We start from the raw sequence: 12,796 nt of genomic DNA, 5'->3' as shown, positions 1-12,796 counted from the left end.
ATTCAATTTTATGTGTATACCACATTTTATTTATTCATCTGTTTAAGGACATTGAGGTTATTTCCATGTCCTGGCTGATACAAATAATGCTGCAACAAACATGCAGTTGCAGATATGCATATACCACATTTTGTTTATCTTCTCTTTAGTTAGTGGACATTTGGAAGGGCTCTCATTTAAAAATGCTGTGAACACTGATGTACAAACATCTGCACAAGTCCTGGCTTTCAATTACTTTTATGTACTTCCAGGAAGTGAAATTGCTGGATCATATGGGAATTAATTTTTTGAGGAACACCACACTTTTCCACAGCAGTTCTACCATTTTACATTCCTGCAGTGCCCAGCGGTTCCAATTTCTCCACATTCTCACAAACATTGGCTGCTTTCTTTCATTTTTAAATAACAGCTATCCTAATGGGTATGAAATGGTAACTCATAATGGGTTTGATTTGTATTTCCCTGGTGACTAATAATATGAAGCATTTCTTCATGTGCTTGTTGGTCATTTAAAGAAATGTCTATTTGCCCATTTTTTTAAATCCTTTTTTTGTAAAGATTTATTTATTTATTCATGAGAGACACAGACTGAGAGAGAGGCAGAGACACAGGCAGAGGGAGAAGCAGGCTCCATGCAAGGAGCCTGACGTGGGGCTGGATCCCGAGTCTCCAGGATCACACCCTGGGCTGAAGGTGGTGCTAAACCGCTGAGCCACCCGGGCTGCCCCTATTTGCCCATTTTTGAATTGGCTTTTGTCGTTGTTAAATTACAGGAGTTCTTCATATATTCTGGATGTTAATCCCTTATTGGGTATATGCCTTGCAAGTATTTTCTCCCATACTGTGGATTGCCTTTTCAATCTCTTGTTAGTGTTTTAGTGTCTTTTGCAGATGCTTGAAAGTTTTTAACTTTGATGATATCCAATTTACTTTATTCTTTTGTTGCCTGTGCTTTGGTGTCATATTCAAATTAATAAATGAATTTTAAAACTAAGATTATTAATTGTTAATATTAATGTATAAATTGATCTAAGTAACATTGTTTTTTCATGCATTTATAAACATATACCTATTTCACTGATAAAGTCTATGCATCATTTATATATAATCTGCAAACTATAGATAGTGCCCATACTGTCTTGTATGTTTTCAGATTAGTAACTTGTTTTATAAATGATGAACTAGAACTGGCTAAGTGCGATTACTTGACAAGCATTATGATCACAGATTTAGAGTTCTCGGAGTCAATCCTGACAACAAACCTTCAAGATATTATCTCATCTCCATTTTATAGATCAGGAATCTGAGGTTTAGATAAACTACGTAACTTGCCTAAGGCAACACAGCCAACAAAAGATAGTGATGGGACTTAAACCTGGATCTGGTTAACTCAAAAGCCAATGCTCATTCTCCAATTATGCTATTTCTCAAAATGTTAAAAAGGAGATATAAATCTAGAGGATTCTGTGGAGGTTAATAGCACTTTATCAAAGAAAGACACTAAACTTTTTTAAAAATTTAATTTATTTAAAGAAACAAATAACAAAAAAAATAGTTCACCTGTTTCCCTAACCCCCACTCCCCACCCCTTGCAACCACCAATTAGGTTTTTTTGTTTTTTATTTTTTAGATTTTAGATTTTACATATAAAAATAATTTGGTATTTGTCTTCCTCTGACTGACTTATAAACATTTTTTTAGGCATTATGTAAAATAATGACCACATATGTGGTCAGGACTTTATTCTACTTACTTTACAACAGCTTCTGTCTTCATTAAGTAAATTAAAAAGTCATTCTTATATTTATTCTTAAGCTGAGATTATTGATTCTTTAAAATAATAAGGTTCCTTTTATATAGCAAGATCATAATCCTGGTTAATACTAATACCAGAGTAAGGAAAAGGCTGCTCCGATGACAAAACTGACATCAAAAGGCAGAATTAATATATGATGCATCAAAATACGTTTTATGGCTCTAGAAAAGTTAAGAGATGGTAGGTAGTATTTAGAGGGATGCAGTAGACTCATTTAATACACTTGTGCTAAAGAACAGGCAATGAGGGCCGTGTGGTCTTGTTCTCCATGCACCACCAGCTTCAGACACACCACAAACATATACCCTGCACCAGCGCTCCCCACACAGCACTCAACCCTGGCCACCAAGTCTTTCTCCTTTGAGAGTAATAAACTTTCATGTGTCCTCTTCCTTACTTCACATACAAAGCCTATATTAAGTTTTCATTATCAATAACGATGTTAGGGACGCCTGTGTGGCTCAGTGGTTTAGTGTCTGCCTTTGGCTCAGGGCGTGATCCTGGGATCCAGGATTGAGTCCTGCATTGGGCTCCCTGCAGAGAGCCTGCTCCTCCCTCTGCCTATGTCTCTGCCTCTCTCTGTGTGTGTCTCTCATGAATAAATCAATAAAATCTTAAAAAAAAAAAAAAAAAAAAGAGTGAAATGTTTTAAAAAATGATGTTAGGACCCTCCGTCCTTCAAAATTTCTACCTACTTTATCCCTAACAACCCCAAATTTTATAAAACAAGAATAGTATCCTGCTAATTAGATTTAAAAAAATGAAAATATTTTCTACTTGGGCAAGACACCTGCAAAGCATTTATAATAAATATAAGTGGCTCATATAAGATTCATTCTGTTTCTCACAAAGGAGATTTGCTACAGAGAAAGACACTAGGCACTTAGAACAGAAATCCTCATGTCTAAGTAACTGTAAACGGGAGGAAAGAGACCAAAAGTAAAAAGTTAAGAAGTGGAAGACAAGTTATCTGGGTATCAGGATAGCTGTGAGTCAGCTATGCGTGGATTAATAGAAGCTGTACCCAGGGGCTGAACCAGTCTTTAAGCTGAGGACTGAATGTTACCCTTGAGCCACCTGACCCATACTAATGACATACCACATGACTCCTGAACTTTCTTTAGGACAGCCAACTGGATTATAAAAAGTCTTTGTTTTTCAAGGCCTCATTCATAAGGTTACCAGGCTACTCGCTGCCTACAGCAGCCAGTATGGCACTAGGTCAGTGGTTCTCAACCTTGCCTAATATTAGACTCACCCAGTGCTGGGGCATACCCCGGAAAACTGACAGTTTTCTCTGGTTGTGGTTCCAGGCATCAGCACATTTTCAAGCTTCCCCATAAGTATAAGTAGTGACATTAAGGATCCCAAGATTCACCACTACTGACACAGAAGAAAACTAGAAGTTTACATAATGCCTGGCACTTCCAATTCCAGAATAAATGTCCATTTAGAAGAATGGGGCAGATCATGTAGATATAACTGTCTCTGCCTCTCTCTCTCTCTCTCTCTCATACACACACACACACACATCACACCTTGAGATTGGTGAGGTTTTTTTTTTTGCCAGTCATTAGAGCTCTTGAAGATGAGAACTTCTATGCTTAAAAGGGGAGTGGGGGACGCCTGGGTGGCTCAGTGGTTGAGCATCTGCCTTGGGCTCAGGTCATGATCCCGGGGTCCTGGGATCGAGTCCTGCATTGGGCTCCTCACAGGGAGCCTGCTTCTCCCTTTGCCTATGTCTCTGCCTCTCTCTCTCTCTCTCTTTTTCTCATTAATAAATAAATAAAATCTTTTTTAAAAGGAGGGGGAATGGGATGGGGAAACTACCAACATTGAAAAATGATGGAGAAGCATTTTTACCAAATATCCAAATCACAATCTTTTCCTGAAAGAGAACATACAGATCTAAGGAGTGGTTTTGAACATTATCTGTGAACCAATGAGGGCTTCTGTTGATATCTTCACTAGTCAAAAAAAACCCCAACATAGTAAGTTGTTCATAAAACAAAGATATCCAATACGTAGGTCTAAGTGCTTTCTTCTCTTACTGTTACAGTAAATAGTACGGTTTTCATTTTTTAGAAATACTTATCTCTACTTGACAAAATGAATAGTCAGATACTAGGTATGACAGCCCCCTGGTTTCTTACAGATCCACAAAATCCCAATGTCTAGAAAGAATTGATCTAGTATCTCAACTTTAAAAACAAACAAACAAAAAAAGAGATCTCCAATCCTCCAAGTTAATGCTCTCTGCCCCATTAGCAAGCTCCTGAGTCATGGGCTTTTCTACCATTAATACTGCAGTTTATACCTTCACACTCCTCCTGAGAAGCAGGAATCAAACTTTAAGCGCATGATTAGGCAGTTCAAAGAAGCTTGCGGTAAATCCCCCTGTAATCCTAAGTACCATCTATTTTTAAATGTTGGATTTTTATAAAACAGAGATATAGTGGGGGATGCCTGGGTGGCTCAGCGGTTGAGCATCTGCCTTCAACTCAGGTTATGACCTTGGGGTCCTGGGATTGAGTCCTGCATCGGGCTCCCTGCGAGGAGCCTGCTTCTCCCTCTGCCTATGTCTCTCTGCCTCTTTCTCTTTCTGTTTCTCATGAATAAATAAATAAAATCTTTTTTAAAAAGGAGGGGGAAGGGGATGGGGAAACTACCAACATTGAAAAATGATGGAGAAGCATTTTTACCAAGTACCCAAATCACAGTCTTTTGCTGAAAGAGAACACACAGTCCTCTGTACTGTACCTCTCTCCTAAGTACCTCCTAGGCGCTGCTTCACATTTCGGTGGAAAAAGGGTAGTGGGGCAGCCCCGGTGGCTCAGTGGTTTAGCACCTGCCTGCAGCCCAGGGCGTGACCCTGGAGTCCCAGGATCGAGTCCCACCCACATCGGGCTCCCTGCATGGAGCCTGCTTCTCCCTCTGCCTGTGTCCCTGCCTCTCTCTCTCTGTATGTGTGTGTCTCTCTCATGAATAAATAAAATCTTAAAAAAAAAAAAAGAAAGAAAAAAGGGTAGTGGACGCCGCTAGCTGTTTTGAGCGGGGGAGGGTGGTGGTTACGACTTGAGCTCCGCTTGCATAGATTTAAACACCAGCATGTAACGTGAACTTGCAAAACCCCCCAAGAAGCGGGTAAAAGGTATGGACGGAAAAGGACTGGCTACGAGGCCGCGTCACTGCTGACGCTGCGAGCATCTGGGGTTTCGGATACTCTTCGCCCTCCCTTTGTACATGTTCGAGATTTTTTTTTTTTTTTTTTTGTCCTTTTGAGTTGGGTGTTTTGGGCATCGCTCGTTCAACCACAGGCCTTTCTGGCGAGCGAGCGAGCGAGCGAGGGACCAGAGTGAGCCGGCGCGCACCTGCGGTTGCCACGGCAACGACGCCGCGCCGCGCTCCCCGGGCCTCCCCCGCCAGGCCCCGCGGGACCCGCCCGCGGGCTCCGGGAAGTCTCCTGCCCCGCGCCCGGGGGGCCGCCGGCGACGCTCCGCGCTCGGGCTCGGCGGCGCCAGGCCCCGGCGGCCCCGCTGCTACTCACCGGCCTCGCTGTAGGCCAGGCACAGCACCCTGCCCAGCGTGGAGAAGGCGCACCTCGGCTGGCACAGCTCCTGCCCGGCCACGGCGAACGCCTCCACCTTGCAGCCCGCCGCCACGAACAGCGCGTCGCGCCCGCCGCCGCAGAAGCGCTCGGGCTCCAGCTTGCAGGGCACCACCTGCTGAGACCCGAACGGGTGCAGGTTGTACAGCTGCACCATCGCGGCCGCCCGCTGGCCCGCTCCGGCCCGGAGACCCGCGCCCCGCGCCCCGCGCCGGCGGCGGAGGCCGGACCACTTCCGCCCGCAGCCGCACGGGGCCGGTCACGTGAGCGCCGCTCGGGCCGCCTGCGGCTCCCCTTAAAGGGGCTGCAGCGAGGCGAGGCGGGGGTCGGTGCGCCTGCGCGCCGCGGGCTGCCCCTGCGGTCGGGGGAGGCCCCCGCCCCGCGGTCGCCGCGCGCACCTGCTCTCCTTCGCGTTACCGCTTTGGGCTAGGCGAGATGGTTTTTGTCTTGTTTTTTAAATTTTTTATTTATTATTTATTTATTCATGAGAAGCACAGAGAGGCACAGGCACAGGCAGAGGGAGAAGCAGGCTCCGTGCAGGGAGCCTGATGCGAGACTCGATCCGGCGACCCCGGGGTCACGCCCTGAGCTGAAGGCGCCGCCAAACCGCTGCCTCCCCGCCTTGGCTGCCCTAGATGAGATGTTTTAGGGCCTCGGATCCGTTTCAGCATATCTTGTGCCATTGTGTACTTGCTTCAGGGGCATCACTTCTGTCTCCCCGATGGCCCGTGAGCTCCTGGAGGATCGGGCTGTGAGCCCTGCAGTGCAGTGCACAGGGCTCGACTGCGGCCTAAACACACTGAGGAGTTGTTCCAAAATATCGGAAATTCTAGAATGCTTTCATTGGAAAGAACACACCTGGATTGTGCTTAGCAAAAAAAAAAATAATAATAATAAATTTATAAAAAATTACGTGTGTGTGTATGTTTGCTGAAGAACCGTGGACATCGCCTAGTGAACTCCACCAGTATTTGACCAAAGATTTGTTTTGAGCCCCAGAGGATGGAATGACTAGGGGTGAAATCCACTAGCTCCCAGTCCAGTGCTCCTAAGACTACTCTTAACCTGTATCCTGTACCTGTTCCTGATATCTCAACGTTGGAGCTCATGGTTGCAATCCCAATTAAAACAAAAACAGAACACACCTCTAGATGAAGTGAGCATTAGAGCTACTCTTTACAGTTTATCCTGAAAATAATATATGGAAGTATGGGATTGAGAAATGCTCTTACTTTTGGTGTCCCTTTATGATGTAGGGACAAAACTAAAAAAACAAATTTTCTTTTGGTCCCTTTCCAGTTGTCAGCCTCATGAATCCTTTCTTTGAAGAATTTACAAATTAGGTGCAGTGGGATTGAGGTTAAACCTACCTCCATTTCCTGTGCCATCTCGATGAATAAAGTACTCCCCTTAGTAGTATCTTACTGTCCTTCACCTAACCCAACCAATAGGGACTTGTGGGAAAACAACCAGGTACCAAACTAAGTGAGGCCAACAACTGGACAAGGAAGTTGCTCTGGTCAGCTGAAAACTCATAGAAGGCTCTTAAAGAAAACAGCCTAACGACTGCATACGATTAGCTCATTCCAATATAACACTCACAAACGCCCCTTTCTCCACAAATATATGCCATATTGTCCTTTTGTTATTTCCTCCTTAAAGACTGAAAATTACAATTTCAGTACTAAGTTAAAATTTCAAGACTAAAATAACAATTTAATTGTTTAATTTTTTTTAATTTTAATTTTAATGTAATTTCACCTACATTTAAAATGTCTATTTTGGAGAAAAAAGTGATGTTTGCTCAGAGCCCGGAATTCTAATCCCTTCTAGACGTAGCCACTTCTCCCTAAAATAAGCACCTGGTTTGTTTAAGATTCTTAGGGAATAGACATGCTAACCAAGGGAAGGTGGGGGATGCGCCCGGTTTCCACGGATGTCAGTCGCTATAAAGGGGTGCTGTCTGCTTATATTCCTGTTACAAATGCAGGGGCAGCAGTAGACACACCATAATTTCCTTATAAGAGGCTGTGTTAGTCTGCTAGGGTAGCCATAATGAAATAGCAGAGACTGGATAACTTAAACAGAGGATTTTTTTTATTATTATTTTTTTACAGTTCCGGAGGTCAGAAATGCAAGATCAAGGTGTCTACAGTTCTAGCTTTCCCTAAGGCCTCTTTCCTTGGCTTGTGGTTAGCCACTGTCATACTCCATTTGAGCTATTATAACAAAATATCACAGACTAGGTAGCTATAAGACATTAGGAATGCTAAAATCAAGGTACCAGCATATAGTAGCTAAGAGTCCTCTTTGAGGGTGTAGACTGCTGACTTCCTGCTGTGTTTGCACTTGCTAGAAAGGGCTAGGGAGCTCTGTGAGATCTCTTATATAAGAGCACTAGTCCCATGCGTGAGGGCTTACCCTCATGACTTAATCACTTCCCAAAGGCCTTAAGTTTTAACACCATTACACTGGGCATTAAGATTCTAATATGTGCTCAGCGGCATTAGTCGTTAGGGAAATGCAAGTCAAAACTACCATTAGAGATCACTATACATTTATTGTGATAAAGAAACTTTAAAACACTGATCATAACAAGTGTTGATGAGGATCTGGAGCAATCAATGTGGGTGTCGAATGGTATAACAACTTTCGAAACAGTTTGGCAGCCTCTCAGAAAAGTTAAACATACACCGACTGTATGGTCCAACCATTCTGCACCTAGGAATCTACCCAAGAGAACTGAGGCAAATATCCTTAAAAGGACTTGTATGCACATTCTCATTGCCATGAGAATAACATATACTATATGTGAACTAATTGAATTTTAAAAAGTTAATAAAATATATATATAAGCCAAAAAAAACTTTAAAATATGATGTGGACGGCAGCCCCAGTGGCTCAGCGATTTAGCACTGCCTTCAGCCCATGGTGTGATCCTGGAGACCCGGGATCAAGTCCCATGTCAGGCTCCCTGCGTGGAGCCTGCTTCTCCCTCTGCCTGTGTCTCTGCCTCTCTCTCTCTCTCTCTCTCTCATAAATAAATAAATAATCTTTAAAAAATATGATGTGGATTGGAGTTCAATGGTAAATAATGTCTAAGATATTTGCTATGTTCAGGAAAATATTTTAAAATTCTAAATGCTTTTTACTTTTTTTCTTAATAAGGGAAAGAGAAACAGTGTCATGTTCATACTCAAAACATTCCAGTGGCTTTCCATCATCTTCAGATCAAAACTAAAATTTCTTGGCTTGGCCTGCAAGACCGTATATTATCTGGTCAACCTCATTATCTCTCTCCAATCTCATTTCCTTCCAGTCTCTTTCATTGTGCCACAGACAGAGAAGCCCTCTCTATGTTCTCTAAACATCCCCTGCTCATTCTCTTAGGATTTTAGCACTTGCTGTTTCCTTTGGCTAGAATTTATTCCCCCATCTTCCCATGACTATCTTATTTCTTTTTTAGGTCCTCTCTAATAATACTTCCTGACAGTATGTGTACATTCCAGACCATGTAGACTCACTTTTCTTCTTTATGGGTTTGCTGAAAGCAAGAGTAATAATCACAAATGTAACTCTAGAAAACATAAAATGTTTTTCAATTTATTTTGTTTTAGAGGGGGAGAGAGCAAGCAAGCACATGCCAGAGAGGATAGAGGGAGGGACAGAGGGAAAGAGAGAATCCTCTGACTCAGGTCTAGATCTCATGACTCTGAGATCATGACCTGCGCCAAAATAAAGAGTTGGACGCTTAGCTGACTGAACCACTCAGGCACCCCTAGAAGATACGTTATTTTCATAGAACCATTGTTATTAATAGGAATTTTAGATGCCTCAAGCAAAAATGGGTTCCAGCTGCAGAGCTCTCTTGGAAGACTGCCAGGACTTTGCTGGGAATCCCTCACTGTGATATGCAAAGCTACAGTATTCAGAGACTGTTACTCAGACAATAAAGTGACACAAAGATCATAATTGCTTACTCAAGTGAGTCCTACTACTTTTAGTGTTTAGATCAGTTTGCTGGCTTCTATAGAAATGTAGAGTTGCTCTCAAAATTACTCCATGAACTTCATTTATTGATCAACCCGTACTTGTGCTATGCGTGCCCCTTCCATTTGGTAGTATCCCATCATTTGTTAATAGACTGGGAAGGGAGAGTGAAATTGGATTGGCTGTCCTTCAGCCTGCAGAGAAGTTTGGGATCGGTTTCTACATTTGCAGGACTGGTCAATATAACAGCTAGAGACAAACATCAAAGCATCACACAGAGACCAGTAGGAATACAAAGCAGTACCTCCGTGCACTATTTTCACTTTTGCGTCCTTTCCACATAATATACAATCTTTTTAATTCTCTGCTGTAGCAGAGAGCTGATCTCCCTCTTTGACCTCCATGACTTTTCTCCTTTTTCTGGTAACACTCCTAGGCTCAGCACAGAGTAGAGTGTGCAACTTAGATGGGAATAACCACAACAGGTTCTCATCTGATTTCTTCTAAGTCCCAATTCCGTACTGAAAAAACTTACAGGGTCTTTCACGTTGTTTTTGCTTAAACGAGACATTTCTTTCTTTTTTAAAAAAGATTTTATTTATTTATTCATGAGAGACACACAGAGAGGCAGAAGGAGGCCCCATGCAGGAAGCCTGATGTGGGGACTCGGTCCCAGGACTCTAGGATCACGCCCTGAGCCAAAGGCAGATGCTCAACCACTGAACCACCCAGGCGTTCCTAAACGGGATAATTCCAAGAGTTATTTTATTCATCCAATCAAAAAATATAGAAGTCAAAACCTACTGGTCGTGTTTTTAAAACCTGAAAATCCAGAACATCTTAGAGAATCTTCAATCAGGAAACACTATCTAAAGGAACAAAATATCCCATCTCAGAATTTCTTACTGATATATCACCTCATGTCTTTTTTGCAGTTTTTTTTACTTAAAGAGACCAACTTATTAGGGCAAAGGCAGGGTGGGCAAGTCATTCTAGAAGTTTAAAATCCTAGATGTTATTAAAGCAGAATTTATGGATTTCTATAGCAACCCAAAATATATTGATATCCAGAGCTTGTCATGGGCTTTAAAGAAAGAGTGAGGGATCCCTGGGTGGCGCAGCGGTTTGGCGCCTGCCTTTGGCCCAGGGTGCGATCCTGGAGACCCAGAATCGAATCCCACGTCAGGCTCCCGGTGCATGGAGCCTGCTTCTCCCTCTGCCTATGTCTCTGCCTCTCTCTCTCTGTATGACTATCATAAATAAATAATAAAAAATTTAAAAAAAAATAAAGAAAGAGTGAATGATATTTCATTTAAAATGTCAGGTAGCAACTGCATGTATGTCCAAGTTGCCACCAAAACCAACATTTACTTCCATTTTTCTAACATCATGTACGGCCACAAGAGGACATTCACATGGGCCTTTTGATTTGTTTACCCCAATGCCTTCACTGAAGCCCAGCCAGGCCAGTGTTATCCTATCCTTCCCTTTGGCAGCTCCCATCCCTGCCCACTCTTGGCCTTGGGATTCCTTCTCCCACAGGGCTACTCCTAAAATCGATCTGCAGGTACTCTGAATTTTGAATAATTTTGCTCCTAACTAAAGTTAGGAAAAAGAGACAAACAGGTAGTAACCATAAATAACAAAATGTGTAAATTTGAAAGGTTATAGATTCTCACAAAGTTCTCAGTCCTGTGGGCTACAGGTCCCAATTTCTTTAAAGAAAGTACATTTCTCCTTATACCCAACGCACACACAAACACACATTTCCAATCCTACCTTTTCACCCAATAAAGCAGAGCTCCTGGAATAAATGCCTCCTTTGTTCAAAGGGACAATTTACATTTCTGGTGACTCCCAGACTGGATTTTGCCTGGCTCACTCAGATTCTCTCTTATTTAAGAGTGGCCCTTTCTGGAATTTCCTTATATGGAATGACTCCTAGCTTGAAAGAATTGGTAGAAAAACAAATAAATAAATAAAAAAGAAAAAAAAAAGGAAGAATTGGTAGCATCCTCTACTGAGCTAGGTTAACTGAAATTGTATGAAAACTGTCTCCTAAATAATCACAGAGCTCTCAGATTCAAACATGGTAAGTACATATTCCCTTTTTCCCACCCTGGCAGACATATATAAATGTGCTATACCTAGTATAAATATATCTATTTCATGAGTTAACATTATTTTTCTATGAACTATGAATTAACAGAATTTTCTATGAACTATTTGTATTAATTTTTCAGGAAGATATACCTGTTAAACACATAAACTTACAATTGCTGGCTTTGCACTGCTAATTCTATACCTTTTCAGAAAGAGTTGTGCTAGACAATAATTTTACGGTAAAAACTAGGTTGTTGACAAAATATTTTAAGTGACCATTTTCTTATTTCTGGGCCAGACAAGTCCTAATCAAGGTAAAATATAAATAGGATATCTGATTTTTTAAAAATCCCATTATACAAAATAATTAGAGACTTTCCATTTGTTACATATTTCTTAACCCAGACACTTCACACTAAAATAGTGGTTCACAAAGGTGACCACACATCAGATATGCCTAGGGGGCTTGTTAAGACACTTTGCTGTGCCTCCACTTTCCAATTTAGAAAGTCTACAGTAGAATCAAAGAAACTGCATTTTCAACAAATGCCTAGGCAATTTTAATGCTACTGATCTCCAGACCAAACTTTGAGAACCATTCAGTAAACTATTTGGCTTCATGAATCTGAATCTTATTATAACCAAAAATTATTTAGAGTGGTTCTAAGTTTCCATACGTATAATGTATTGCCAATCACAATACCGATCATTTTGACATTAAAATAAATCAATCCAGGCACCTGGGTGGCTTCGTGATTGAGCATCTGCCTTCAGCTCAGGTCGTGATCCCCCGGGTTCTGGGATCGAGTCCCACATCAGGCTACCCACAGGGAGCCTGCTTCTCCCTCTGCCTGTGTCTCTGCCTCTCTCTGTGTCTCTCATGAATAAATAAATAAAATCTTTAAAAAAATAAGAGCACCTGATAATTCTTTGCTACTACTACATACAAGCCAAGGTGCTGAGTGAAGTGAGTAAGTGTGAAACACAGCTTTCTCCTTAGCTGGGGATATAAGGTACGTACTAAGCTGAAGCCAAAGGGAAATCCCATATAATGGCGCTTCAGAATTCCTTCCTGGTGGAGTTATGTTGGGAAAACCACCTCTTCACTCAGGTTCAGACTAAGGGAATTTGGACCTGTTCTATAATATTAATGATATCTTTAACAGAGGAAACTTCTTCCCCCTCCTTCCCTTTTTTCTTTCTTTTTTCTTTTCTTCTCCTTCCTTCCTTCCTTTTTCTTTTCCTTTTCCTTTCTCTTTCTCTTTTTCTCTTTCTTTCTT

General features: G+C 41.9%; 1 protein-coding gene across 10 annotated transcripts in view; it reads right to left on the bottom strand.

The window, feature by feature from the left end:
- The window catches only part of HPS3 (HPS3 biogenesis of lysosomal organelles complex 2 subunit 1), a 39,303-nt gene extending 33,638 nt beyond the window's left edge, over positions 1 to 5,665 (bottom strand). For 9 of the 10 annotated variants that reach the window (XR_003237562.2, XR_011995302.1, XR_011995301.1 and 6 more), the window contains exon 1: positions 5,364 to 5,655. Coding sequence is in view for 4 of the 10 variants with exons in the window: in XM_026015771.2 (XP_025871556.2) it covers positions 5,364 to 5,580 (217 nt within the window). In the remaining 6 variants the exon portion in view is untranslated. Of the gene's footprint in view, positions 1 to 5,363 lie in introns of all 10 variants that reach the window. The other variant, XM_026015770.2, reaches the window with a different exon arrangement.
- Positions 5,666 to 12,796: the final 7,131 nt, after the last annotated feature.

The sequence above is a fragment of the Vulpes vulpes genome, chromosome 11 (genome assembly GCF_048418805.1).
Source record: "Vulpes vulpes isolate BD-2025 chromosome 11, VulVul3, whole genome shotgun sequence".
In the NCBI taxonomy this organism is placed as follows: Eukaryota; Metazoa; Chordata; class Mammalia; order Carnivora; family Canidae; genus Vulpes; species Vulpes vulpes.
The sequence above is the reverse complement of the archived record's forward strand: the minus strand, read 5'-3'. Positions and strand labels throughout refer to the sequence as shown.